Below are 27,543 nucleotides of genomic sequence, written 5' to 3'. Positions count from 1 at the left end.
ATTTGTATTGTAGAAAAATCAGCAAATTTCTCAACCTTAGCCTCTTTCATGCTAGAGAGAAACTTGATGGTGCTACTTTTGTACTGTTGCAAGCATCTGCTGATACTGGCCCGAGATTGTTACTTGAGTAATACTAACTACCTTGCTACCTTACAAAAAAAAAAACAGACCAATTGCCTCTGCTGTGATAGGGTGGGTTTGAGGTGCAACATGGCACTGCAAGGCTGCGTGGCGGTGACAGAGCCCACTGTGGCCCGCTTGGGTTCCTCCACAAGGCTTCCTTCTCCCCCCAAACCCCCCCAAATAGCAGAGGGTTATAGACGCTGTACATGAGCCCACTCTAGGCGTGGTGCGTCAGCCCAACTCATCTTCTCCCACGTTTTCGGTACGACATCTTCTCTTAATTATTCTCAGCCACCATTGTCACAATCTCTCTCTCTTTTTTCTTTTCTCACTATTTCTCCTTTCCTTTCTTGTCTTATACGATTGTTAATGTCCCTCGCAACGCCTGCCATGTCTTGTCGGCCCTAGTCCTTTGTTTTATACGCCGCTGCCTCTTTGCTGCTCTCCTCCTGTCGATCGTTACAGACAGCGCTGCTGCCAGCTGGCCATCCACAAGGATCCCTCCTTACTGGCCTCGACGACGACGTTATATTTGGAACAGCACGACAACGCGCGCTCGCCGAGTTCACCTTGCCTCCGGCGCCGAGCCATATAGATTCCGCGACCGCCTGCCCAAATGGAAAAGTTTCCCGAGCTGGACACATCCCAGGCCATCGACGGCGTACGCGCCCAGAGCCCCTACAAGTCACCCTCGGGATACTCCAACGGGAGCGTATCCCTTTCGGATCGCGGAAATTCCGCCAAGCGCGAAAACGGCCAGCATCATCTGCCGTCGCCGGGCCTGGGCATCTGGAACAATACTCACAATGGTGCCGCCCGCGGCCATAAACGGCAAAAGAGCCTGAGCGACGCCTTTCGCACAATTCGCACCAGGAATGGCAGTCTCAGCCAAAACGCTCACGAACTCGCTGATGCCCTCAAGGCGCCTGTATCTCCCAAGTTAATCGTATGTCTGTATTGATAGGTGCACCATTGTGCGCAATCGCTCCTGACTCCTTTGCTAATCTACAAGATAGATCCTCTGCATAACGTGGTACATGTCTTCCGCTCTCACCAACACCTCCTCGAAATCGATCCTCAATGCCTTCAACATGCCGGCCACGCTCACATTGGTCCAGTTTGCATTCGTCTCGACGCTTTGCATAGCCATGGCCTGGCTCGCCACTATTTTTCCCGTTCTGCGCGAAAAGATTACCGCGCTTCAACATCCCATTCGGCCGCCCACTCGCGACGTTATCATAACGACCCTTCCACTCGCCGCATTTCAGATCATTGGCCATTTGCTCAGTTCGAGCGCCACATCGCGCATTCCTGTATCGCTTGTGCACACAATTAAGGGTCTATCACCTCTATTTACGGTCCTGGCATACCGTTTCATCTACAATATTCGCTACCCGCAGGCAACCTATCTCTCTCTCGTGCCATTGACGCTCGGGGTCATGTTGGCCTGCTCTGGAAAGCAAGGTTTTGGGGGGCAATTGCTTGGAGTCATTCAGGCGTTTCTCGCCGCTCTTGTTTTCGTCACGCAGAATATCTTTTCCAAGAAACTGTTTAATGAAGCAGCCAAGGTCGAAAGCGGCGTCGCTGGAGCCCATTCCAAGAAGCTTGACAAGCTCAATCTACTCTGCTACTCTTCTGGTATGGCATTTGCTCTCACCCTGCCCATTTGGTTTTTCGCCGAGGGCATTACTCTGCTTCGCGACGTTCTGCAAGACGGTGCGGTCGAGCTGAGCAACAAACCCAATGCCTTTGACCACGGTCGCTTGACAGTCGAGTTCGTCTTCAACGGCGTCTTCCACTTTGGCCAAAACATCCTCGCCTTTGTCCTTCTCTCGATGGTCTCTCCCGTCACCTACTCTGTGGCCAGCTTGCTGAAACGCGTTTTTGTCATCGTTCTCGCTATCCTCTGGTTCCGCAGCCCGATGACCCCGCTGCAGGGTGTCGGCATCGCGCTGACCATCTTCGGCCTCTACCTGTACGACCGAACGAGCGAGAGCAACAAGGCCGACCGCAAGGCCCAGGCCATGACGCAGTCCGGCGCTGGAACGCCACTGCTGCCCATTAACGAGGTATCGAGCCGCGGCCGAAACGGCTTTGTCCCGCAGGAGCGCCCTACCTCACATGGTTACGGATACTTTGGCCCAAGTTCAGGCGACTCCAAGAGATCTGACGACTAAGGACGGCGAAACTGTGATGCTTTTCATTTCTGAAAAATCACCTTCTAATTTTATTATTCGCGCATTGGCAGGCGATTGGCTTGCGCTGCTCAATTTTGGCATACTCTACTTTCCGTCGGATCGACTGGAGTCTCGGCGTCGGTTTCAAACTACATTTGGCACGCATGGGCCGGGAACAGGCTCTGTTTTTTTTTTCTCGAACAGGCCAGCTATTTGCGTATTTCTTCTGCAACACCAAGAAAGCACTTAGACACGCAAAAAGCGCCATCCAATCCAAATATAGAAAACAATTAGATAGAAAGAAATCAGTTGACATGTATAACGTATGTTGTGGCTCCAGACCATGCACATTATAGAAAGCAACGCATCAGAAGAGGCGCAACTCAAATATCATTCAATGGCCACCTGCAGAGCGAAGGTGATGATGAAACCATGCCGCTTGTCTATTCAATGATACATTATGTAGTTCTGTGCTTGCAACTAGTTTCTTTCACAGATATCTCTATTCAATCAACCACTCTTCAACTTCGACACCAATGCTTCGGCCTATGCCGCGGACAGCTTCCCAGCTCACGTTGATCCTCCACTTGCCCGAGCGGTCCACCATATCGCCAGCGCCGACGCGCACCAGTAGCCGCAGGCTGACCAGCGTCGCGAGGGCCATTCCCACGTCGCCATCGACGCCCGCCGCGCCCAGGAACCGCCCGTCGTCGATCCACTCCGCGCGCGCGGCCTCGAAGATGGCCATCATGCGTTCCAGCACGAACGCGTGCGAGCCCAGAAGCTTGCGCGCAATCTTGCGATGCTTGCTGCGGCCGGCCCCGCCGCGGGACGTGGTGCTGCCACCGCGCCGCCGCTTTCTGCCGTGGTGGAACGTAGAAAAGAGCGTGAGATCGTGCTTGGATGGGTTGTGTGAGGCAAGGTACGCGGTGAGGAGGAGGAGCCGCGCTATTGTGGGCAGCAGGGATGTGAGCTCGGCTACATTGCTCGCGGGCTTGGCCGCCTTGGCCAATACGGACCCGGTAGTCTTGCCTAGAGCTGCGGCGTCCGTGGTATCGCCGGGTCGCACGGCGACGATACTGCGGTTGAGCAAGGATTCGTCTTGGAAGTGCACACGCGCAGCCACCAGCAGCTTGGAGAACTCCTTCGGCGTGTGCGTCTGCGCGACTATCGGGCTGGTGAACCGGGGCCACAACGCGTGGCAGCAGTCCTTGAAAGACGGCAGCGTTCTCGAGGCCGCTCGTATGAGAGAGTCGTGCACGGCGGCGCAGAACCTCGCCCACAGATCGCTCGTTTCCTGCTGCGTCGTTCCCTTAATTGGCGCCGGCGGCGAGAGCGCGAGGATGCGCACATATTCTTGTTTTGTATATGCTGGAAAGTGCAGGTTTGCTGACCCTGATGAGCGCAAGAAGCCTGCGGGTAGCGACGTAACTATCCAAACGCAAGTAAGGCTGGGTATCTGCGTCCTGTCAATGAAGTGTTCAGCGGGCCTGTTCAGCTCAACATCTTACCATTTCAGAAAGTCGGGCCAGCGCGGGAAGCAGTGTCGCCGGCGCGTCGCGTTGCCTGTCTATTGAGTCGAGCACGAGGGCAAACCGCCATCGCGGGTTGTCTCGGCTTCTACCGTCGAGCATCTCGCCGAGAGCGACCGCCAGTTGCGCCATTGTCTCGCAGCGCTTTGGCGCGAGGTCGTGCACCTGTAGAGCAGATGCTACAGCGCTCACGATGCGCTCGTAGAGGTGCCGCACTGTGATGCACTGCGCAGCATCAACGCGAGCGTGGCTGAGCAGGGCCTGCGCATCGCTCTGGTCTTGGTTCGTTTCGCAGAGGCAGTCGAAAAGATTGGCTGACACGCTGGATTTTCCAGTAGCTTCGGCACCATGGATGATGAGATTTCGACAGGGAATCGCACCAGGCTATACGCGACCGCGTCTGGTTAGCGAATGTTCCGCGCAGACTGCAAAAGCTCACGAGCTAGGTTTGAATACCGTGACCAAGCTGGCCAAAGATCGTATTTGGTGCTCACGGCATGGGAATTGTAGAAATAATGGGGCCAGTATCGACTCTTCCGGCAGTTTAAAAGGCAGTAGCATGCTTCACAGGGTGCTTGTGGCCTATGCAAAGCTCTGGAAGTGATAGTTGTGTTGCTTGGTCGTCGAATCAGCAGTCCTTCAAGGAGCCCCAGTTAATTAAAGATGCTAGCCGCACTGTAGGCGTCCGGGGCTACATGTGCATGCAACTTAATGATAGGAAAGCCTGTCTACGAAACCACGGAGCATAATAAAATATACACGCATGAAATTGCTTTTTTATCACCCGACATCTAATGCCTTCGCGAGCTGCATCTCTGTTATATTCTTTGTTGATGACACCGTTTTTTATGTTCATGTCGACGCTCACACTTCAGGCCTTGGTCTTCTATTTATTCATACATCCAAAGCATCAAAAGATCATGCATTTACAGATCTAAAACATCCCCGCTTCGGGCTTCTGGGCGTCAGTTGCGTCATAAGATCCATCCATCTTCTTCTTCCAGTGAAACCACTCAGTAAACTGTGCTATGGTATCGGTCATAAGCACGGAAGCATCCCATCTAGCTTGCAAGACACCCTGCGGAGTACCCCCACCATGTGGCTTCCCTGGCGTCTGAATGGATATTCGCCCGTCTACCTCGACCCAGTTTCGATCAACATCTTGCTTAATGTTGTCGGCGAATCCGTTAATATCCTTATCAACTATACTTCGATTTGACGTGGTCTTGACAGAGACAGCCGCGAAAACCTCGTTGAGTCGCATCTGGGAGTTTCGATGCCCTTCGTAGCTGAGAATAGTCTTGCTGGTACTGGCATGTCGACTGATCGTCTCGATCAGTTTTAAAATGTCATTCCATGGCCTGGAAAACTCGTCTTGGTTCAGTGAGTATTGGTAAATCGAAGGCCAGAGCAAATTGAATCCTGCAAAAAATGTTCGCAGTGTGTGTAGTGTCTCAGCTGTGAGCAGTGCTCGTTCTGCAATCCATCCTTCAACACCATTCAGAATAGCTTGCAAGATAGCCCTGACTCCAAGAATGTCTGCGTCAGTCCAAGTATACGTCGTCGTGGATTTCTTGAGCCTACTGGCGGCTGCCCACACGTATAAGTCCAAGAGAGGGTACGCAATTGTCTTAGAAGCAGTGGCTTCGATGATAGCTGGAAGCATTTTCCCAAGAATAAATTGAGTAACCCCGCGGTCTTGCCTCATCCCCTTCTGTAGCATCTGCTTCTCTTCGCTGAGGTTGTCCGATACCAAAGCGATCTTGAAATTATTGAACAAGAAGAAAAAAACTTGCTGAATCACTTTTGTGTCACCCTCCCGTAGACGCAAGCCGTACGATTTCATGGCAGCAATCTGTAGCTGCGGATCGTCAACAGGTGGGGAATAATCCTTGCTGATTTGGTAGTAAAAGCTGTCTAGCGTGCAAATCTCAGAGCCATGAGTACGGATGAGAGAGATGATACGTCGAGCAAATGCGACGTAGGGGACATGAGTAGCTGGCTGCGAGGATGTTGCTTTTAAGTCTTCCTTCATCTGTTCCATGACTAGTTTCAGTGCCTTGGAATGCTCCGCGACCAGGATTCGCTTCAGATTTGGGCCGGCATCACGGATCGAGCTGCGCATGGTAGATATCGCGAATTCAAATAAAGTGTCGTTGCTTTCGTGGTTTGTCAGCCCAGTGTCGGATGGCGGAACAAAGTACTCGCCACGTTGACGCAAAATGTCGGCAAGTTGACTCTCGTACTTCAAGTAACGTTTCGGCCTGACGAGCGCAAGCAACCAAAGCTCACATAAAGTAAACTCTACATCCGCAAAGTCGTAGATTCCGGCCCTGAGTAGTGCGGCTACGACCAACACAAGATACTGTCTTTGATCAATCTTCAGCTTATGAATAGGGCCATCAAACAATCCATATCTTCCTCGCTTGAAGAGATCATGCAGCTTGGTCAGCCCACCGTTGATGAAAATTGCTGCGAGTCGCACAGCTACAGCAACAATTTTTTCGGTCCCCGCCGAGTCATCAGATACTGCGAGGCTAGGGTTCGCTGCGCTATTAGATAGAATGCATCGCACCATAGAGAAGTATAACGTTGAAACTTCGTGTTCCAATAACAAAATGGCATCATCCGCTTGGGCGGAATTGAGAATTTGGCTTTCATTCTGTTGACTTTCTTCTTTTTCTTTGAACTCTGCAATGTAGCCCAAGAAAACGTCGAGAGTACAGATGGCATCTCGCAGAGTATCCCAATTCAGTTCAGGTGGGTAGATGCCAAACTGTTTGTAAACGTGCTGAAGCTGCAGTGTATTCAGGCAGAATGTTGCAGCCTCCAGATCGGTAGCATGCTTCATAACATCTAATGACGCAGCAATGCTAGCCTGGAGCACATCAACAACAGCCGCCTTATTCATCGAAATCATAGAACTGATCGTTTCCTCAGTAACAGTGTGGCGTACCTCCATCGGTAGTGTCAGGAGCTGCTGTTGGATGTCCGCAGCAGCAGAATCGAACTGCTGGACCATCTTCTGAAAGAAACTGTTCCGCCATTGGTGAAACGGTTTGAATTCTCTTGACGCCTCTCCTGTTGCCACTATGAATCGAGAAAGTTTGTTCCAGCATTGAATGTTGATCAGGCTTGCTTCTTTATGCGACGTCTCTGGTGCCACAAGCCGTTCCATAAGCGCAGGTGATGGTCGTAATTCTGGCGGAGCAGCCCAATAAAGGGTTGCTAAAAGATCATGGTGATTTCTGAGAGCTGCCAGGTCCCGCTCATACACTGTCTGCTCTTTCAGGTGTTGCCGATTGTGATTAGGAATTGTTCGGGCAACAAGGTTGCGAATATCATTAACAGCACCAGCAGCGCGAAGCTTGTGGATGCTAAGGGCGAGCAGTTTGAGAAAAACGTGGAAGCACTGGTCTTCCTGTTCAACCGCCAGGGAAGGCTCTTCAGCAAGGTGATCCAGAAATCTTGGAGAGGCGTTGGCTTCTTCATTCCGAAGATGCTCAAGATTCTGTGAGCCGAAAAAGTCGAATATTGTACCGACAATGCTTCCACTACGTCGCCATCCCCATTGCTGTACGAGATAGTGACACCTGCCGATCAATGCTCGGCAGTAATTGTTGAAGCTAGAGGCTTGTTGCGTGTTTTCTCGGTATATTGCAAAGACTTGTCGAAGCAGCTGTTGAACAATTGACCACCCATCGCAGTTTGTTTCATATCGCCTTCCAGGTATCAATATACCGGTGGAGTTGAATTCACTAAGTGGCAGCATGGTAAACATTATCTCCCATATTTGTTCATGAGTCTGTATTTTGGTTGCAGAAACTTGGTCATTGGCTGCAATGGTCTGCTTTAACACGTCCCAAAATGAGCCACGCGGGATACGGCCGGCCTCTAGGATCAGCATCAAAAGTGCCCAGGAGTGGATGCAAGGTTGGTCCTCTCGTAACCCTCCCTCGCGGGTTGTAGTTTCCCGGAGTTGCGTGTAGGATGCCTGAACTCGATCTACGCCGATAAGCAGGAGGTTTGAGATTGAAGCCGCAGCCAAGTTTCGCATGAGGTCCTCCACTTCATGCTTTTGCTTCATCAAGTCATCAACCTCGGTACAAACCATAAGCGTGACAAATACAAGCACGAGTAAATTGTCATAAACTCTTGTAGCCGTTTGGGAACATCTGTTTGACAGTGGTCTGATAGCAACGAGGCTAGACAAGCGGGTATGGAAGCTCCCGACCACCTCAAGCACTCTCGTTACGAAGATTCCGATAGCTGCCTCGTCAGAGAAGTTCAAAGCCGCTCTCGCATATGTTGAAATAAACTTTGCTGCTTCAAGAACGGTGGCTTCCCTTTGTATGGTTAGCTCCTCCTGCTTCTCGAGCTCTTCTGCAACCAGGTCGAGCATGATGCCCAGTTCAGAGGAGGTCCGGGCATTCCAGTCACCCCATCGACATGAATAGGTACCAAATTGGAAACTGACTCGCGGCCGCGAACTTAGGAGTATCTGTCGTGTTGTGCGCTTCTGACAATCCTCTATGATACCACTGCCAAGAAGGGTTGACTGGTGAAAGTATACTCCTGGACCCAGTGGAAAGATCTCGAAGTGAGTTGTGTACTGTGTACCGTACGGGCCAAGTCCAGTAAGCTTAGTTTCTGCATTAGCCATGTGCGCTCTTTCTGGCTCAATATCGACTGTGTACGAAGCTGGCAGGGGATCCGCTGCGTGACGGAATTGGGGCGCATCCACATCGACACGCACGGGTTTTCGTGGTTTCTTGAGTCGGTCGCGGCGCTTCAGTAACTCATTTGACTGTAGCCCAGCTGCAGATTCTTCTGTATGATTCACAGTCAGAAGTATATCAATGCTACCTTCAGAGCGGATAGTTGATTGGTCAGCGGGTGAGTCTTGATCACGACTACGGTAGATCCTGTCCAGAAACCTCTTCCGCCGATGGAATATAAGTGGCGAGAGGTTTGCAAGCTCTTCCACTTCCAAGATCGCCGGGCGTGATGGGCGCAAGCTGTCAGCTGGGGTGCTCTCGCTTGGACGTGCATACTGCATAAGTTCTAGTGAGGATGGCACGCCGTCTTTGTTCTCGATGCTTGTCACGTTCACAGTGGTCGGAATGTTTGGTAGGTTGCCAGACGGCAAATAATGAGCAGATCCTCCACTACCAGTCTGCTTTACAAACTTTCGTGATTTTTTTGTTGCCGCGTTGGTCGGCTTATGCTTGTCATGTGCAGCTGCTGATGGATTAACAGTTCGCTCAGCGAAGGGTCTCCTAGAGGCCTGCCTTCGCCTCTCTTTCCTCGCGTCAGAAACTTCCTGTCTTTGTGGAATGAACCCAGACTTCCATCTAGCGAGCGAGACGGCAGCATCGACATGGTCCAGTCTTGACGCGAGGCGTAGTATCTTTTTCGAAGGACTACTGCGTCCTTGGTCGACCCTTGTTCTTGCTGTCCGTGCCGCAACTCTTAAGAATTGAGGCGCACCAGCTTCGATGACATCGAGAACACTCAACGATTTCGGCGGTGATCGTGAAGCAGAGCGTTCCTTTAGGACGGACCGAGCTGAATTGTGCTTATGTGGCAGCCGAAGCCTCGGTCGACCGTTTGGCGCGGCTATAGCCGTTTTCAGAGATGCTGTGATTTTCTGCTGTTTGTGCTTGGAAGTTGCACATTTTTTGGATACTTTTCCGGCCTTTTGATGTCTGTCTGCATAACTGGAGGCGTGCCGTTGTTTTGACCCGGTGAACATGCTGTCAATAGTATCATGCTCTATGATAGAGCCCTCGTCGGACAGATCATCGTTTGCCCAGGCGGGCGTTTCGTCAGGTATCAAGACAATTCGGGACTGGCTGCGGAAAGTGCCATCAGTCGTTGCAGGCTGGGCTGCTGTTTCGTCATCTTCTGATGCATCGAAGAACAATGTAGAGCTCCTGGATACTGCCGCATTGCTTATGGTCCTGGTCCGTGCTAGACCGCGACGTGCTTCCTTCTCTGCAGTATGATTTCGCTGCCGACCGCGAAGATGCTTCTGCGCTTTCTCCCTGCTTGACTTTTGGTCCAAACGAAGCCAGGAGGCTGGAAGAACCCCTCTGATGCGCCTTTTATAATCGAGTCTTTCATTGGTAGGTTCATCAGATAAGCCGCCGAGTTGCTCTCGTAGTTCTTTGTCCTCAATTCCCTCGCTTTCCGATGGCGAGCTATTATCTAATGTCAATACAGTCTGGGGGGGGAGAACATCGGTGAGCGGTCTCGTGTTCAGCTGGAGGCGTGGAATAGGCGGCAGCGGTCCAGCACCCAATCCGTGACTGGAGTGCTCATGAGCCGTTTTGCCATTATTTTCTGCATCCACAGGATCACTGTCGACAACATCGTGTCTTCTTCGCTTTCGAGCAGATGAGCCTGACGTAATATTAGGCCGTTTTGAGTGTGAAATTCTTCGCGGTGTTTTGGATAGCATCTCATGGAGTGCAGGCAAATCTTGGTCAGGAACACTGGTATTATCCGTATCGCCTTGAGAGCTCCCATGGTTACTAGATCGCCCATGGCTGATCCACGGCGATGTTTTGGGTGGTGAAGAGGAAGGGAAGTTAAATATGCCAAGATCTCCGCTTTCGTCCAAGTCGTTGCCATTCGGTAATTGACTAGAGTTATTCATTTCCGGGAGAGTGTTTTCCTGGCTTTCGTCTTGGAACTCGCCATCTTGTATATTTTCTTCTCGCGTACTCTTGGTACGAGCCATTGCCATTTGAACTGGACGCATGCCGTGTTGTCGGATAAGGCTGCTGTACTGCGCATTCTCAAGGAGATACGGGTGTTCTTGTATCGGTTTTCGCGGACGTAGTGAGCGCTCAAGTCTCACGGCTTCACGCTGCAGATCATGTGTGTTTTCCAGAAGACCTAGATCCTGGCTCGGTAAAACAACACGCTGAGACGGTGTGCCATCAGCCGGGATATCCTTGAATGACGTCGGCACTCGGTTCGCGAGTTCAACATAGAGCCCTGAGCTATTTCCACTGTTTGGCCCTCCATTCAAAGATTCTTGCGTTCCACCCATATCATTGCCGTCCAGGAACATGGCGTCAAGTTCTGGCAGCCCATCCACGCTCTGAGCAGAGGAAAGAGGCGACGAGTTGAGGGAGATGCTTGCAGTCGGTACATGGCGTAGATTGTGGGTTGCCTCTGGGGAATTAGTAAATTCCCAAATGTCGTGAGAGTTTGTCGTTGTGATTTCGCCTAGAGCCGTAGTCGCTGAATTGTGGCTCTGATTGTCAAACGCGTCGTCGTCGTCGGAGTCCGGCACTTCCCCCAATAATTTCCATTCTGCCATGGTGATAACAGTCCGTCATCATAAATTGCCAGCAATTAGGGTTTCGGTTTCGAACGTGAATATTCGGAATGCATCTCCTGTTCAAAAAGGCGGACATGTGTAGATGACGTGAAGTTGGTTCTCAAACAGACTGCAGATTTAGCGGGCCGTTGCCCTGAAGACGCGCCGAGGAGACGCGTCAATAGCCATGTTCGGCGTAAAGTGGTGAATTAGGTACCTTAGGTACCTACCTTTCTGGTGGGGTGCTAACTAACTTAGCTATTACTCAGTAAGTAAGTAGCGCCAGTGAACCGACTGGTCCGCGCCCTTTATCGCCCGACCTGGACCACTCATCATCTGATATCATCCTCTCCCTTGGCCTTGTTCTCACATTGATATTGTTGCCAAACTTGATTCAGTTGGCAATGGGTGGTGCTTTGGAAAGAGCTTTGCCCTTGGCTCTGGCAGTCTTCTGTGGCGTTGCTGGTGGTGCGTCTCATGCAGTCTTTGTTAACATGGCCGAACTAACTCCTCAGGCTTCTACACATTTCAGCCCATGCTGGCACCCGAGAAGTCGCCAGAAAACACGCGGATTGTGGCGAATTCTGATGATTCAAAAGAGTAAGCATTCCACAGCCTTCTCAACACACACCCATTATTGTCTAACGCTTCTCACAAGGTCTTCTGCTAAACCCACGGGGCCTACAGCAGGGGCTGCGAAGCCTGCATCATAGCCAGGTGATGTAGTATGTATCTGTGTACATGTACAGGATGACTTCGTGGATATAAGCACTCATTGCTGTCTGTTTTAAATATAGAAGCCTATCCCTATACCAGAGTAGCAGAATGTGTACAAAATTGCGACTTATTGATTATAGACTACGATTAACGCCTGAACACCGTACATCAGATTCCAATGGTATCGCCCGCCCGTCCCGTGTCTAGTTCCATTGTGTGGCTTCTTGCTACGCTAGCTCGTAGCCTTTCCTCTTCAGTCAGATGAAGGGTGCTTCTAGTCCATAAAATAATTTGTCAAAATCTATGGTGTTGAGATCCATTCGACCTTCCAGCGCCTGCCATTGCTGATCCATATATGACGCTTCAGGCTCAGGAATAAAGCCTTGGAATGGCATGTTACGGCGCTGCTCCTCTCGTCCTGCCGAGTCAGGTGTCATTGGCATCGTGACAGGTAGCGCTGTAAACATTTTCAGGGCTGGATGATTTGGCGTGTGTCGCTTCAAGACCTGAACGGACAGATCGAGAAGCTTGGCTCCAATAGGCGATTGATCCTTAGCATCGTCCATGATGCGCCAAGCTTCGACAAGATGTGAGTCATTCACAGGATTGTCTTCCGTTTGCCTACCAATACAGGCATTGAGAACCAGTGCGATGCTCGCGAGGAACACACTCCTTAGAATGATTACAGATCGTAATCTGGTACTAGAAAACGGTAGGTCTTCCAGTTTGAGATGCTTTTCGGTCTGTATAATCATTCTAGCAGCTGCCATGCAAGCCTCATACGAGTATGCGTAGGCCTGCTCCACGGAGCCTCTCGCCAAAAAGGGTAAATGAAGCTTGCAGAGGTGTCTGTATATTAATAAATTCAGTGTGTAGCGCTGAATTGTAATTTTTGGGTCACGGCGTGGATCCGACGGAGAGAGCGAGTACATATTGGTGCTGTCCATGGAGAAGAAGTCCGGCAGTTCTCGTAGATACACTCTGAACTTGGCGTCCATCTCCATGACGAATTTATGATCAGCTGGTTGCGCCTGGAAAGCATACGCACGGTCCTTGTCAAGCATATTTTGACAGAGTTCAGCCAGACGAATGCGATAGATCAAGGCAGATGCATCTGTGGGTTCCGTTAAAGGACGTCCGATGACAGGCTGGCTGTCGACAATATCACCATCATTTACATTTGACGGCTTCCGTACCATCATATGGAATGGATGAATAGTGAAGGATCCTTCCTGGGGGAAGGCAAACTGTGTAACCATCCTACAAAGCATTAGCTATGTTGACGGAGAAAGGCATAGCTGTGAGTAGTTACCAGTCTGTGGCAACAAGGAACCACCATGTCCGTCTGTACATCTCAACTCGGAGACTGCCCATGTTAGGAGTTTCCCGGTTACTTGGGGCATCAACTCGGTGTAGTGACAATTCTCGGGCCATGCTGATTGAGCGCGCGTTGAGGCTCCTTGCGCGGGGAGACAGGCCCTCAATATTACAAAAGACATAAAAGAGGATTACCATGCCATGGATGCACTCTAAAGAAGTATGACCAATGCGCTGCGCATGATCCATAACATCGAGTGCAGCTTTTACCCACCATAGAGCCTGAGCTCTAGCCTCTGCCACAGTCCCGTAGAGAAGCCGTGCGTCGTCTTGAGGCGACCATGTGTAAGTCGAGGCAGCACACATGCTAAGTAGCAGAGTCATAAGACCGATATCTAGTGTCGTATTGCTGTCAATACAATCGTAGATTTGCTCTATGGTGGCCATCAAAGTCGGTATATGTACAACATGATGGAAGTGGTTGACATCTGTTATGTACTTGGCGGTAATGATGCGAGCTTCGTCGCGGCGAGGCAGCCAGATGCATCTTGTTACCTCCCCAGATCCAAAAGAAGGCACAGAGGGGTCATTTTGCAGCACGAAGCTGCCTTGTTTGACAATACGGCGCACTGGGCAAGTGCGAAAAGATATTGCGTCACAGAGAGGTTCCTATTTGACACAGTAATAAATCGTTAGTGTAATTCTTAGATTATTGGCTTGTCTCACGCAGTCTGTGCATGCAGTTCAAGACTAGCGACACATGTCTGGAACACACATACCAACATGGATTGGCCTGTAAACGATCTTTCCAGCCACAGGGCATCATCGGTCAACTTTTGAAGTTGCGGTGACATTGGCGACGCCACGACCGAGGGCTGGTTTGGCAGCGGCGCTTCTAGATAGGTATCCGGTTCTGCTTTATTCAACATGCCTTCTCTGTTCTGGGCAGCGATGAGCGCCTCAAGCTTCTCCAAGCGTGCAAGCAACTCGGCATTCGGGACATCTTTTGGTGCCACCGACCGCTCGCTTTCCATCATCCGCACGTCTGCATCATCCTGGCCAGGCACGGCGGCGGGAGCATCAACACTAGAGTTAGCCGCGAGAGTTGATCTTGGCGCCGACGGCTGCGCCGATACGGGCCCATCGTGCTCGCAGATGACTCCACGGCATGTACAATTAGAGCAAGGGAAGACGCGGCTACACCGCAGCTTGCGTTGCCTGCATAGCTTGCAAGAAATGGGTCGCTGTCTCGGCTGGCGCCCCATGTTGCCCTATGGACTATATCACTGCCACAATGGAAACAGAACTCGGTCAATATTATTTTTTGGTGCGATTTTGGGGATATGTTGGAGGGAAAGGTGGGTGTGCTCGAGTGAGTATCCGTGGGATCCGGAAAGTCCGCGGGTAGCCCCACGGCGTCATCGACACTCTGGGCTAATATATGACCCACCAAGAAGCTGAACATCAACGACAGCGGCTTCGGCTCGGTACATAATTTGTACTACATTCCTACCAGTAAACGGCAGACGGATACCAAGAAACCGTGATGTTGCGGCTAGCGATATGCGAGCAGATGAGTACCTCTACACGCATGTAGATATCGGTTTAAGTCATATAAAAGACAAGGTTACCATAGTTTTCCACAACGTTAGTAATGCAGCACGTTGCCAGGTCGTGACCGCACCCGACAAGCTACATTATACAACTCGGGTTCAGCTTACAACTGCATGACACTCAATTCGCGGTCGGCTTACGAGTCATCAGTTCACCCGCCGGGTCATTGTCCTGAGCTAACCGGACGCAGTGATATATGTACTGTACCACGACTCTTGCCATGTCTCTTCTTGATGCATGTCAAGTGCGAGGCTCTCACTCCAGCTCTCATTTGCGCTATTCTGAAGACCGCAACTCGATGAATGATCCCCAAATGCCAAATGCACGAACTCAAAAACTACAAGCGGCTGCAAGAGAAAGTGATGTATTTTGAAGCTAGCGATCAGGCTGGCAGATCTCAGGAGCAAGAACTTCCGGCTTGCATGTTCAGTATCTCAGTATTATTAACAATATCATGGGCCGTCACCAGGTGCCGCCACCGGCTGGACGATAGTGGTCCCCATCCTCAAATTTACAGGCTACTGAGATATTGATGCCAGCCAAGTAGCTTGAGGCGGATCAAGAGATCTGAGAATCCTCAAAAGTGGCCATTCCGATAAAAGCTGTCGTCGTTACAATTGTATCCGCCATCACCTTTATGATGCATGACCGTTCAGCCTCTCCCCCAAATTATTCCCCCGGATAACAAGACTACAGTCCTTTGGCGGCTTCGATTCTCGCACCTGCGATCGACACAATTATAGTCAGTCTCGAGCCCTGAACTATTATACTTCATCGTATGCAGTGTATGCTACCGGTATTGCTCTGGCTCTCCATCATATCTGGGATTCTCTGTTGCCTACGCGGTAACCCCGAATCCTCGAGCGCTCCCTCCGTTGCGAAATCTAACAAGCCTTAGTGTCAGTGTTCCAATAGCTACTAACGCAATCAAGTCGCTGATGTGACTATGCCTAAGAGCCGAGGCAGAGTGATGGTAGCGTGGCCCACGGAGCGACATTTGGCCCGATTGTTGGAGCTATTGATGCAATTACAGGACAGCCTGCTTCTTTTTTTCACAATGTGGCTAGAATGATTTAGTCTACGACTATCGACTCGAGCTGGCGGATGATGCTAGACCTTATTGCTCACGACCATTACTATACTCAAATTCTATTACCACGAACGTGTACAGGTACAAAGTTTCTGGTTCAGTTCCCACAGAGCGGTTTTATTACATGTGTATCCTTCGTCTTTTACGAGAGTCCTCCAGGCCTTCCATTCCGCAGAGGAAGACCGTAAGATTCCAAAATTCAACTAACAATACTAACCTGCGGTCGTTTTTCTCATCTGACATTGATACCAAATAAGGGTTCTCTTGTGCATATTTCCGTCCGATAAAAACGCTCGTCTTCATGTCTGTTGTCGCCGTAGACTTTTTACTGCTGATGCTACTGGTTATAGTACTCTAGATCTCATGTGTGCAGCCACCCTGACGCTCTTGGCACAGGAACACGACTTTGGCGCTGGGAATATAGACAGGGAGCTCCTGCTGGCTTGGTGAAAACCGACCAATTTCCGACCGAATCGTCACTCATTTGGCGACTATGAATGGAGGCGAGTGACAGCCAAAGTATTATATTCACTTGATAATGGCGGCGGCTTTGACTCTGCCTCTTGCCACTTTCTGTCTGGGTGGACAAGACAATCGCATCACCATTGGCTCTTGCCAATGATAGGTAGGACTCGCTGTCATTGGCCTGGAAAGACCCCAAGTATAATAAGCGCAGTCATTCCGTGTCGCAAACCGATTACTTCAGATAAAGAAAAATATCTGCCACAACGTTTCGGCAGCGGCGTACGCCCAATGCGCAGTTCTGCTGTTGCTTAGGATGAGGTACGTCCCTTATCGCACTTATTGCGCTTACAACGATTTCAGTGCCCGCTATTTTCTATTAGTACCTTGATGGCGGAAGATTTGCAGCGAGTTTTTTTTTTGTCGTGAATTTTAGATTGCAGATTAATGGATGAGGTGCTGGGTTCTTTTACGGCCCCGTACAACAGTTGCTGAAGTGGTGCCACAACCCGGCGGCCGGTTCCGTCATTCCCCGAGAAGCCGGTAGCTGGCCACCGCAAGCCATACAGTAAAACTGATGTCGTTGTGCGAGAGTGATTCAAGATTGAGCTTGCTTTCGCCGGTTATCGAAGTAAAATACTAGGACGCTCTAGCAAGAGTTTTACCGAATCTCATGCTTTTTAGATGACTGTGTTGCCAGCTCCGGAGACGAATTGGCCAATGAGAAGTCGTATGATTCTGCATCACTCTTCACGTGATTAAAATTAGGCCAGTTTTCCTTAGTCATCCGCGGAGCAAAGCTTCTTCGAGGAGTGAGAAATCGACCAAGTCATACATAGTATTGTCTTTCGTCAAGCCCAATCAATTTCCCCGTGCTCCTCTCGAATAAAGTCCTCGCACGACGGCCAACGCGCCAATTGCATTCACTTCGGCTTCGAAATCGACATATCCTCCGCCCTTACACAATGCTTCGCGCGCAAGCTACGAACGTTCTGCGCCGGGCCGCGCCCCGTGCCTATTCCACCCAGGCCCTGTCCAACCCGACGCTCAAGAACATTGAGAAGAGATGGGAGGGCATGCCCCTTCAAGAGCAGGCTGACCTCTGGATGGCTCTCCGCGATCGCATGAAGGGCAGCTGGTCCGAGCTGACTATTCAGGAAAAGAAAGCCGGTACGTCATGCTTTTTTATTTTTTGTTCTTCGCGTTGGCCCCGGCGGTTCCCTGAAAATACCTCCCGGCTTGCCGAGCTTATCATCCGCCGGAAACGTCAGCCACGGTTTCGCCATCAACAACACCTGGCAAAACTTCATTTATAGCCCCTCAACCAAGTACACTATGCCAAGTGTTTCAATCTTCTCGAAGTTGTACATGCACAGTTGCCTATTTGAGCAAATGATTGTGACCTCTACGGCGAACCACGCATTAGTGTGCATAAATCAGTTTGCTTGCATCTGAACAAAAAACTAACTCAAACCCTCTCAACAGCCTACTGGATTGCCTTCGGTCCCCATGGGCCCCGCGCTACCGATCCTCCCGGAACGAACGCTCGCATCGCGTGGGGTGTTGCCCTCGGTGTTGGTGCCTCTATCGCCATCTTCGCTGCCATCCGCTCCGCTGCCAAGCCCGCTCCTTACACTATGACCAAGGAGTACCAGGAAGAGTCCAACGAATTTCTTCTCGTACGTCATCCCCCGCCTAGTGGTGTCTGGTTATTTCCTGCTCTTCTGTTCACTTGATTTTTTGCAAAAATTGCCTGTCACTAACGCCGCATCCAGGGTCAAAATGCCAACCCCATCACCGGTATATCTTCCGAAGGCTACACTGGCAAAGGCGTCGTCCAGTCTCCGCCCAAGGGAAACTAAAACGACTCATAAGATATGCAAGATGCACTCTATCATTTCTATTTTTCATGGAAGGATGTGGGCAGTGGAAAGCAGAATATTTTTTTCTCGCGTGTAAAATGGGCCTAGAGCATTTGGGGAACTGTTGGCGAATTGTCGAGCGAAGCGGTAGAGGGAGGTGTAAATACTGTACTACAATGACAGAATCAAAAGAAGCAATTGTCTCCAATACACAGCTCATTTTTGTCGATGCACTTAGACACGGGCGCCTGTTGTCATTCACTGTAGATGTGCGTAAGTTTTTCTATAGGATATCCAAATGTTCTGAATAGCGACAGCGGCGTTCAACCACCACTCTGGCCGGCTTCCCGTAGATGTTCGAAGCTTGCCAGTGGCTTAGTTCCGCGATCCAGTTGTTCTTCTTCCATTCGCCTATCCACTTCGAACCGCCCATCCTTGGCCCAGTAGCTCGCCTTTTCCGAGCCATTGACACAGCCCTCCGTGATCAAGACATACGGCATCGGAGCATCGAACATAGCTCCCCCCAGGATCCGCTCCATTTCCATCTTTAACCCCCGTGCACCTGTGCCAGATTGCGATGCTCTGTCGGCAATAGCATGGAGGGCTTTTTCGGTAAAGAAGAGGCGAGACGGGTACGTTTCAAATAAAGCTGTGTACTGCGCCACGAGACTGTTGCGCGGCTCTGTGAGGATCCGAAAGAGGTCTTCTTTTGATAGTGGGCTCAGAGCGCAAATGTTGTGCAGTCGTCCAATAAGTTCTGGTATGAACCCGAATTTTTGCAAATCAGCCGGCGTGGTTAGGTCCATGGGCGTGAACTTCGAAGAAGAGTCATGGTGCGCCAAGTGTTCATAAAATTCAGTGGGAAGAGTCTGTTGCTCGCCAGAGAGCGTGGTCCGCCCTTTCACCTCGCCGCCAAATCCTATAGTGGGTTTGGCAACCCTTTGGATGACACTTTTGTCTAGCCCAACAAAAGCGCCGCAGAAGACGAAGAGAATATTGGTAGTGTCGATAGTATATTGGTCCACTTTAGCAGCTGGAGGTGCAGTCTGAGCTGCGCTGCTAGATGAACCACCTGCATTATAATTCGTCGTGATTGGCGGTGCAGATCGGGAGGAGCGGTTGTCTTTCACGTTGATTGTGACTTTGGTTCCTTCGACCAGCTTCAGCAAGGCTTGCTGAACACCCTCGCCACCGACATCACGGCCGGTCGACGTTTCTCGCCTGGCAAGCTTGTCAAACTCATCAAGTACAATTATGCCGTGCTCCGTAGCTTTGACATCGTAGTTTGCCTCTATTAGAAGCCTTTCTACGCAAGTCTCGACGTCTTGGCCAATGTAGCCTGCTTGGGTCAGAGAGTTGCAGTCGCATATCGAAAATGGGACTTGAAGCTTCTTGCTCAGAGTTCTGGCCTGTCAGCTATTGTATCCAAGTGGTCGCAGTTTGATGGCATACTCTAGGATGTATGTTTTGCCTACCCCGGTAGGTCCTATCAGGAGCAAATTGCTCTTATCGATCTTAACTGGCTCATTGGCGACTTCGTCCTCGGGAATGTATAGGTGGTCCAATGATGGAGCTTCGTATCTTTCACTTTCATAAAGCTCTCGAACAGATTCAGTGTGCCCGGGAAACTCATCTACATCTTTTAGAACAATCAATTGCACGGGGAAATTTTACCATCGTACCGTCAACTGGGTGAGCTTCCCGCCGTTTCTGGTGTAACTCTCGATCTCGAGCGAACCGTTGTCGCAAGGATTTATCACGAAGATTTTGCTCCTCATGCTCGTGCTGATGTCTTCGTCGAAGATTCTGGTAATGGTTGAATATGGTAGAGCAAATCGTCTTCTTTGCACGGTCCTGGCCAACCACATAATTGTCCACTCGCCTCTTCAGGTCTCGGGGATAAAACTGCGGGACGCCAAATCGTCGCTTATTGAACATGGGCCCGCGGCCAGCATCTTCTGCAGGGTCATAAGTACCGGTAAATCCAGAGTTCATGTCAGCCTGCCTACTGGCAAGTGCGGGACTACTGGTTGACAGGCACTGAGTACAGCCTTGGTATGACGCGAGCCGGCGAGTTCGCCGACAACCCAGCGCCACCGAGTATAGCGTCTGCGGGGGTCGGAGCATTTCGGTATATACTCAGTAATTGTATGTGTGTCTTGCGTACGGGTTCGATCGATTCGTAGACCTTGGGTTTGTTGGTGGGCTTCCCTTGGGAAATGCGGTGACTAATGGCGTCACGAGCGGCCAGGCCAGAAGTGGCCGAGTTGATCGTAGAGTTTCTGTCAACTATTAAGATAAATTATGAGCAAAGCGAGTTTGTTGGGGGCACTTTGTCTGTTTCGTTGAGTGTCGGCAAACCGGCGGATAAGTTGCGCGTGGTACTGACGGTGGGAGGTTTCCTAGATGTGCCGCCGATCTCGCATGCGTCGAGAGTCGTCGAGAGCTCCGAGCTCATTCGGTGGAAAGTGTTATGCGCGGGGATGTCTACCTCACAGCCGCTAGTTAATAAGGTACGTAACTGGTGCCAGAAACACCGAAGTTACTCAGTACTGGTATCTGCTACCTACCTGGCACCCGCAGAATTCTCAGAACATTTAGCGGCGAAAATAGTCCCAGGCTTTTCGCTTTCTGACTCTAGGAGCAGAGTATATGATACTTTTACCCCTTTTTGGTCGCAGAATATTACTTCAGTCCAGTTATCACTCTACCAGTGCTACCAGGTTCTGCCGTCGTAATGGCAATTCGTACCGTCTGATCACTTCTATCATCTGACAGCACAGCGATACTACTTACTAGATAAAATGTACGCCTATACCTCCAATTGATTACGGATAGTATTCCAGCATTTGAGTGTAGTACACCTGATTTTCATTAGAAGCCCTTTTTTCTACATCACGAAAACCATCCTGCGATAAGGACCCGTTGAATTGGATAGCGTCACGTACCTAGTGACGCCACTGATGCGCGGATAGCCCGAATAAATAGCCTACTACTTAATTTGCCACCAGCTATTCGTCCTGGATATCAACGTTCTTGGAGGGCAATTTGTTGGGCGATGAATTAAGTACCTAGTTTGGCTGTCCGCCGCCTTGTGCTGTTGACTAACTGTGGCTAGCGCTTGAGTGCCTAAGTAGGTATCCCTCTAACTTAAGTACCTGATGAGGTAGGTAGGGAGGTACTTTAGTACCTAGGTATCTCAGTAAGTACCTACAGATCCAGTCTAGGGTACAATGTTGTGTACTTACCTGTTGCTACCTACCTACTACAAAGGTAGGTTAGTACTTATTACTTTTAGTTGCCCAGGTGAAAACTATCTGTACTTACCACTCCGCATCATCAGCCCACGCAACCGGATGAACTGCCCCTCATACGGTTTTTTGTTTCTTCGCCTATCAACCGCGAAGGTAAAGCTGAAATCGCTCAATCCAGTTCGTTTCAGATAGCCGTCCCTTCCTCGTTCAATTCCTACAAACTCAAAGGCTCATTGCATAGAAGACCTGCTACGTGTACAGCGCCGACTCTTGATTACGACTACCACACGTCATTAATAGCAAGCTAGCTAAAACATTACACACCATAACTGCCGCCACCATGGCAGCTACTTCACCGTCAGAAATACCGACTGATGGCACTGGTTTGTGGTCACTCAATGGACTATCTGGTCTCTCTGACATTTCATAGGTGTGATCAAGTTAGATCCATGGCTGGAGCCGTTCGGCGATGCTCTAAAGCGCAGATGCGGAAAAGCGCGAGAATGGGTCAACAAAATTGATGCCACCGAGGGCGGTATGGATAGCTACACAAAGGTTCATCATTCTGTGGAATATTCCATTCTTATCCCACAAATACTAACCAGCATTAAGGGGTTCGAAAAATTCGGTTTCAATGTTCTCTCCAACGGCGATATTCGGTACAGGGAGTGGGCACCCAACGCCATCGAGGCATATTTGATCGGTGAATTCAGTAAGTCGTAGTCAAATTAATGAAGAAGATGCCAGTTAACTTGGGGAATAGATATGTGGGAACAAAACTCGCATCCTATGACGAAGGATGAGTTTGGTTCATTCACGATTGTTGTGCCCTCAAATGACGGTCAGCCCGCGATTCCGCACAAGTCCAAAATCAAGGTTTGTTGGCCAATGCTTTAACCCTCATTCGAATGTTAGCCTGACAGAGCTTCAAGATATCTTTGGTTCTACCAGGCGGTGAACGTGTAGACAGGATACCCGCCTGGATCAAATACGTCACACAAGACTTGAGTGCGTCTCCAGTATATGATGCTCGTTTTTGGAACCCGCCCGCATCGGAGAAGTATGAATTCAAGCATCCGCGTCCAAAGAAGCCTGATAGTGTTCGCGTCTACGAAGCACATGTTGGCATTTCGACACCTGAACAACGAGTTGCTACATACAAAGAGTTTACCCGAGACATGCTGCCCAGGATCAAATATCTCGGCTACAATGTAATCCAGCTAATGGCCGTCATGGAGCATGCTTACTATGCCAGCTTTGGATATCAAATCAACAATTTCTTCGCCGCTAGTAGTCGTTATGGGCCACCCGAGGATCTCAAAGAGCTCATCGACACGGCGCATAGTATGGGGATCGTTGTCCTACTCGATGTGGTGCACAGCCACGCGTCAAAAAACGTTCTAGATGGCCTGAACAATTTTGATGGAACCGACCACCAGTACTTCCACGGCGGAGGCAAGGGCAACCATGACCAATGGGACAGTCGTCTCTTCAACTATGCGCACCACGAGGTCATGCGATTCTTGCTGAGCAACCTCCGCTTCTGGATGGACGAATATCACTTCGATGGCTTCCGCTTCGACGGGGTCACTAGTATGCTGTACATCCATCATGGTATCGGCGCGTAAGTCTATCTTGTATCTTCATTCACCAGCAAACTAACAAGATACAGCGGCTTCTCGGGAGGTTACCATGAGTACTTCGGCTCAGATGTTGATGAAGAGGCTGTCGTCTACATGATGCTTGCTAACCAGATGCTTCACTCTTTCTATCCCGAGTGCATCACGATCGCTGAAGATGTATCTGGAATGCCTGCTCTATGTGTCCCCGTGGGGCTCGGCGGTGTTGGCTTCGATTATCGTTTGGCCATGGCAATTCCCGACATGTGGATCAAAATTCTCAAGGAAGTACAAGACGAGAAGTGGGATATTGGCAACATCTGTTTCACTTTAACAAATCGGCGACATGGCGAGAAAACGATCGCATACTGCGAGAGTCATGACCAGGCGTGAGTCATTATTGCCTTGCCATCAATGATAAGACTGACTAAAGAACGCTGGTAGACTCGTTGGTGACAAGACATTAATGATGCATCTATGCGACGCCGAAATGTATACAAACATGTCCATCTTGTCGCCATTGACTCCGATCATCGATCGCGGCATTGCTCTGCACAAATTGATCCGGCTGCTCACACATAGCTTAGGTGGTGAGGGATACCTTAATTTTGAAGGTAACGAATTTGGTCATCCGGAATGGCTTGACTTTCCTCGCGAGGGAAACCAAAACTCATTCTGGTACGCGCGACGTCAGCTCAACCTCACTGAAGATCACCTTTTGCGTTATCAATTCTTGAACCGATTTGATGGCCTGATGAACAATTGTGAATCAAGATACGGATGGTTGCATGCACCTCAGGCATACATCTCCTTGAAGCATGAAGTGGACAAGGTAATTGTGTTTGAAAGAGCCGGGCTCGTCTTCGTATTCAATTTCAATCCGAACCAAAGCTTCAGCGACTATCGAATCGGCCTCGACGTAGCCGGAACTTACAAAGTCGTTCTGCAGACTGATGGCAAAGACGTCGGTGGCCATAGCAGAATTGATGAAAGCGTTCGCTTCTTCACAACACCAATGGAATGGAACGGGCGGAAGAATTGGACGCAGGTGTATATCCCGTCCAGAACGGCACTAGTAAGTACATGTTGACAGTATAGTTTGTCATTTCGAGAAACGAAAGCTAACTTTCGTAGGTCCTGGCACCCGAGGATGCCGTAGCACAGTAATAGATAATAATGAGCGGGCATAAAAGAGACCTTGTAGGGAGTTGGACTTGGTGAGCTGGTTAGGACCATGGTGGGCAAGGTCCACCGAGGAAATAAGGTACCTAAGTAGTGAGAAGAGCCTGAAGAAGTATCATTATTGTTGCTCCGGCCCCAATCAGGGGCGCTAGAGTTCTATAGCCTGTTTCCTGAGGCACAAGAGGATCAGGAACGCGGAGCTGCTGGCGCGTGGCCCTTATTAGGGGCCGTCGGAACTCCCTAGATTCGCCGAGAATGTCGGATTCGCACTGTGTACTTCATATTTCCCAAAATATCCGCAGTACTCAATGTATCTTAAGTCAACAGCCTAGACCGCACAAAGGCCCAAGATGAGTCACGAAAGCCGTAATCTCACTATGCTGTAAAGTCAATTTATAACTCACTGATGTTTCCTACTCAGAATCAAAGTGGCAACCGATCCCAGAGGGCAATGTCTTGTTTTGTTAGTAGAGGGAATTCCCGGAGGCTGGCGACCGGGCACTTTTGGGCACTGTAAGGGGATTCTACATATTTTCAGCCTAGCGCCACACGTGACTTGTGAGAAAGCTCTAACCGACGAAGTCCTCAGTTCCGGAGCAAAACTGCTCACTCTGCCAAAGTTCTCCCCAGGCTCAACCAATCTCTCTCCACTCCCATCACTGATCGCTCTCTGTCATCTGGCAAGATGTTCAAGAGGTACGTTGAAGGCATTGAGGGTTTTTTGAACTGCCCAATTGCGCTGTTTACGCCAATTGGGACGATGAAGCTGACCGACCTCCTTGTGTAGCGGCATTTCCTCCTTCGCCCGCGCTGCCCGCCCGTCCTTCGCGACGGCGGCTCCTCGCCGTGCCATCCGACCTGCTTCCATCCGATTTCCCCTTAACAGCAGATTCGCGAGCACTGCTGGTGTTGGTGATGGCAAGATTTACCAGGTGAGAACTGGACCTATGTACAGAGCTGGAACGCTGAGTTAACCATAACAAACAGGTCATTGGCGCCGTTGTCGACGGTTAGTTTCGAATCCCGACAGCGATGTGCAGCAATTGCACTCTCGCCGATGCGAATTCGTTGATACTGATTGTGTGTTAGTCAAGTTCGACACCGCCAAGCTCCCCCCTATTCTGAACGCTCTGGAGACCCAGAATAACGGCCAGAAGCTCGTCCTGGAGGTCGCCGTACGTAATCGCCAATCCGGAATACGGAACCTTTTCGCAACTAACAAGCTTTTTTTAGCAACACTTGGGTGAGAACGTCGTTCGTTGCATTGCCATGGACGGTAGGTCAATTTAGCGCTCATTGGGCTGCCAGGGCTCGTGCTGACAGGTAAAATGCAGGTACTGAGGGTCTCGTTCGTGGCGCTAAGGCTGCTGATACCGGTGCCCCCATCACCATTCCCGTCGGCCCTGCCACTCTTGGTCGTATCATCAACGTCACCGGTGACCCCATTGACGAGCGTGGCCCTATCAAGACTGACAAGTTCCTTCCTATCCATACCGAGCCTCCGGAGTTTGTCGACCAGTCGACTTCCGCTGAGATTCTGATTACTGGTATTAAGGTCGTCGATCTGCTGGCCCCTTACGCCCGTGGTGGTAAGATTGGTCTGTTCGGTGGTGCTGGTGTGGGCAAGACCGTTTTTATTCAGGAGCTCATCAACAACATCGCCAAGGCTCACGGTGGTTACTCCGTCTTCACTGGTGTCGGCGAGCGTACCCGTGAGGGTAACGATCTGTACCACGAAATGCAGGAGACCTCCGTCATTCAGCTCGACGGCGAGTCTAAGGTCGCCCTGGTGTTCGGCCAGATGAATGAGCCCCCGGGTGCTCGTGCCCGTGTCGCCCTGACCGGTCTGACTATTGCCGAGTACTTCCGTGACCAGGAAGGCCAGGATGTGCTGCTCTTCATTGACAACATTTTCCGCTTCACCCAGGCCGGTTCGGAAGTGTCCGCTCTTCTCGGTCGTATCCCCTCCGCTGTCGGTTACCAGCCTACCCTCGCTGTCGACATGGGTGGTATGCAGGAGCGTATCACCACTACCAAGAAGGGTTCGATTACGTCCGTCCAGGCCGTCTACGTTCCTGCTGATGACTTGACTGATCCCGCCCCTGCCACCACCTTCGCCCATTTGGACGCCACCACTGTCTTGTCGCGTGGTATCTCTGAACTGGGTATCTACCCCGCTGTCGACCCTCTCGACTCTACCTCGCGTATGCTTGACCCCCGTATCGTCGGTCAGGAGCACTACGATACCGCCACCCGTGTCCAGCAGATCCTCCAGGAGTACAAGGGTCTTCAGGACATCATTGCCATTCTGGGTATGGACGAGCTTTCTGAGGCCGATAAGCTCACTGTCGAGCGTGCCCGTAAGATTCAGCGTTTCCTGAGCCAGCCTTTCACTGTTGCTCAGGTCTTCACTGGTATCGAGGGCGTTCTCGTCGACCTGAAGGACACTATTGCCTCATTCAAGGCTATCCTGAGTGGTGAGGGCGACAGCCTCCCTGAGGGTGCTTTCTACATGGTTGGTGATCTCGCCTCTGCCAGAGCGAAGGGTGAGAAGATTCTTGCCGATTTGGAGAAGAACTAAGTAACGGCCTTTGCTATAATAATACCAGAGGTGTAGAAGATGGGCCTGTGTATAGATCAGAGGAACGGAAGCCAGCGCGGTTTCTTCTAAAGCTCCTTTAAGTAGTCTCTTTCGTGGGCTGTGTACCAAGAAATCAACAAAATTCCTCTTGTATTGAATGGAGTTTCCTTTGTTAACTTATATCTCTTCCCTATTACTTGAACTCGAGCTTGTGCAAGTGTGACTTTGTCTGAATCTGGACTAAACTCACAACGGAGATTGTAGTGGGCTATAAAATTGTACATCAAGTTTCCCGTCGCTCTAAGGCGTAACAAATGAAGCCAGCGTGTCAGTCTGCAAGAGCGTACGCGCACCATGCTGGTGACGCTGGACCCGCGTTTACAACCAAACGTGACGACTGTGCTATACCTCAAACAGGTACATGGAGAATGATAGTTTTTTTGTTTTCGAGACGGCCGCGGTATCGGGAACAACAAATGCTCGGCATCATCGTACCGGGGCTTTTCTTACATCGCATAAGTTTCTAGTACAGCGGACTCGCCTTCTCTTGCCGCCAAATCTTGGCCTGACCTTCTATCCATGAGCCATGCCTGAGTCGTGAGGGTTGAAGATACGTACCACGTGGCTTTTCCGATTTCTCTTTTTAACACGGGTTTGGCCGAACAAGTAGACACAATATT

General features: G+C 50.4%; 7 protein-coding genes across 7 annotated transcripts; 4 read left to right on the top strand and 3 right to left on the bottom strand.

Moving 5' to 3' along the window:
• Positions 1-739: 739 nt before the first annotated feature.
• V2A60_009040 (triose-phosphate transporter family-domain-containing protein) lies at positions 740-2,300 on the top strand (the record flags this gene model as incomplete). Its single annotated transcript, XM_083260308.1, has 2 exons — positions 740-1,069; positions 1,140-2,300. The coding sequence occupies 2 exons, from the start codon at positions 740-742 to the stop codon at positions 2,298-2,300; spliced, it is 1,491 nt and encodes a 496-aa protein (XP_083116434.1).
• A 502-nt stretch (positions 2,301-2,802) lies between these two features.
• V2A60_009039 (Mus7/MMS22 family-domain-containing protein) lies at positions 2,803-11,165 on the bottom strand (the record flags this gene model as incomplete). The annotated part of the gene is made up of 3 exons (XM_083260307.1): positions 2,803-3,759; positions 3,812-4,216; positions 4,971-11,165. 3 exons carry the CDS (start codon positions 11,163-11,165, stop codon positions 2,803-2,805), a joined length of 7,557 nt encoding a protein of 2,518 aa, XP_083116433.1.
• Positions 11,166-12,139: 974 nt separating this feature from the next.
• V2A60_009038 (uncharacterized protein) lies at positions 12,140-14,343 on the bottom strand (the record flags this gene model as incomplete). The annotated part of the gene is made up of 3 exons (XM_083260306.1): positions 12,140-13,129; positions 13,979-14,285; positions 14,336-14,343. The coding sequence occupies 3 exons, from the start codon at positions 14,341-14,343 to the stop codon at positions 12,140-12,142; spliced, it is 1,305 nt and encodes a 434-aa protein (XP_083116432.1).
• Positions 14,344-17,330: 2,987 nt separating this feature from the next.
• V2A60_009037 (cytochrome c oxidase subunit IV family) lies at positions 17,331-18,227 on the top strand (the record flags this gene model as incomplete). The annotated part of the gene is made up of 3 exons (XM_083260305.1): positions 17,331-17,535; positions 17,851-18,044; positions 18,141-18,227. The coding sequence occupies 3 exons, from the start codon at positions 17,331-17,333 to the stop codon at positions 18,225-18,227; spliced, it is 486 nt and encodes a 161-aa protein (XP_083116431.1).
• Positions 18,228-18,550: 323 nt separating this feature from the next.
• V2A60_009036 (P-loop containing nucleoside triphosphate hydrolase protein) lies at positions 18,551-20,222 on the bottom strand (the record flags this gene model as incomplete). Its single annotated transcript, XM_083260304.1, has 3 exons — positions 18,551-19,631; positions 19,680-19,860; positions 19,910-20,222. 3 exons carry the CDS (start codon positions 20,220-20,222, stop codon positions 18,551-18,553), a joined length of 1,575 nt encoding a protein of 524 aa, XP_083116430.1.
• Positions 20,223-21,821: 1,599 nt separating this feature from the next.
• On the top strand, positions 21,822-24,267 carry V2A60_009035 (1,4-alpha-glucan branching enzyme; the record flags this gene model as incomplete). The annotated part of the gene is made up of 8 exons (XM_083260303.1): positions 21,822-21,864; positions 21,912-22,036; positions 22,094-22,193; positions 22,245-22,357; positions 22,414-23,105; positions 23,154-23,489; positions 23,545-24,175; positions 24,235-24,267. The coding sequence occupies 8 exons, from the start codon at positions 21,822-21,824 to the stop codon at positions 24,265-24,267; spliced, it is 2,073 nt and encodes a 690-aa protein (XP_083116429.1).
• A 700-nt stretch (positions 24,268-24,967) lies between these two features.
• Positions 24,968-26,863, top strand: V2A60_009034 (F1F0 ATP synthase subunit beta; the record flags this gene model as incomplete). Its single annotated transcript, XM_083260302.1, has 6 exons — positions 24,968-24,978; positions 25,070-25,214; positions 25,270-25,291; positions 25,372-25,457; positions 25,516-25,558; positions 25,617-26,863. 6 exons carry the CDS (start codon positions 24,968-24,970, stop codon positions 26,861-26,863), a joined length of 1,554 nt encoding a protein of 517 aa, XP_083116428.1.
• Positions 26,864-27,543: the final 680 nt, after the last annotated feature.

This window comes from Cordyceps javanica, chromosome 6 (genome assembly GCF_051103115.1).
Source record: "Cordyceps javanica chromosome 6, complete sequence".
Taxonomy (NCBI): domain Eukaryota; kingdom Fungi; phylum Ascomycota; class Sordariomycetes; order Hypocreales; family Cordycipitaceae; genus Cordyceps; species Cordyceps javanica.
The sequence above is the reverse complement of the archived record's forward strand: the minus strand, read 5'-3'. Positions and strand labels throughout refer to the sequence as shown.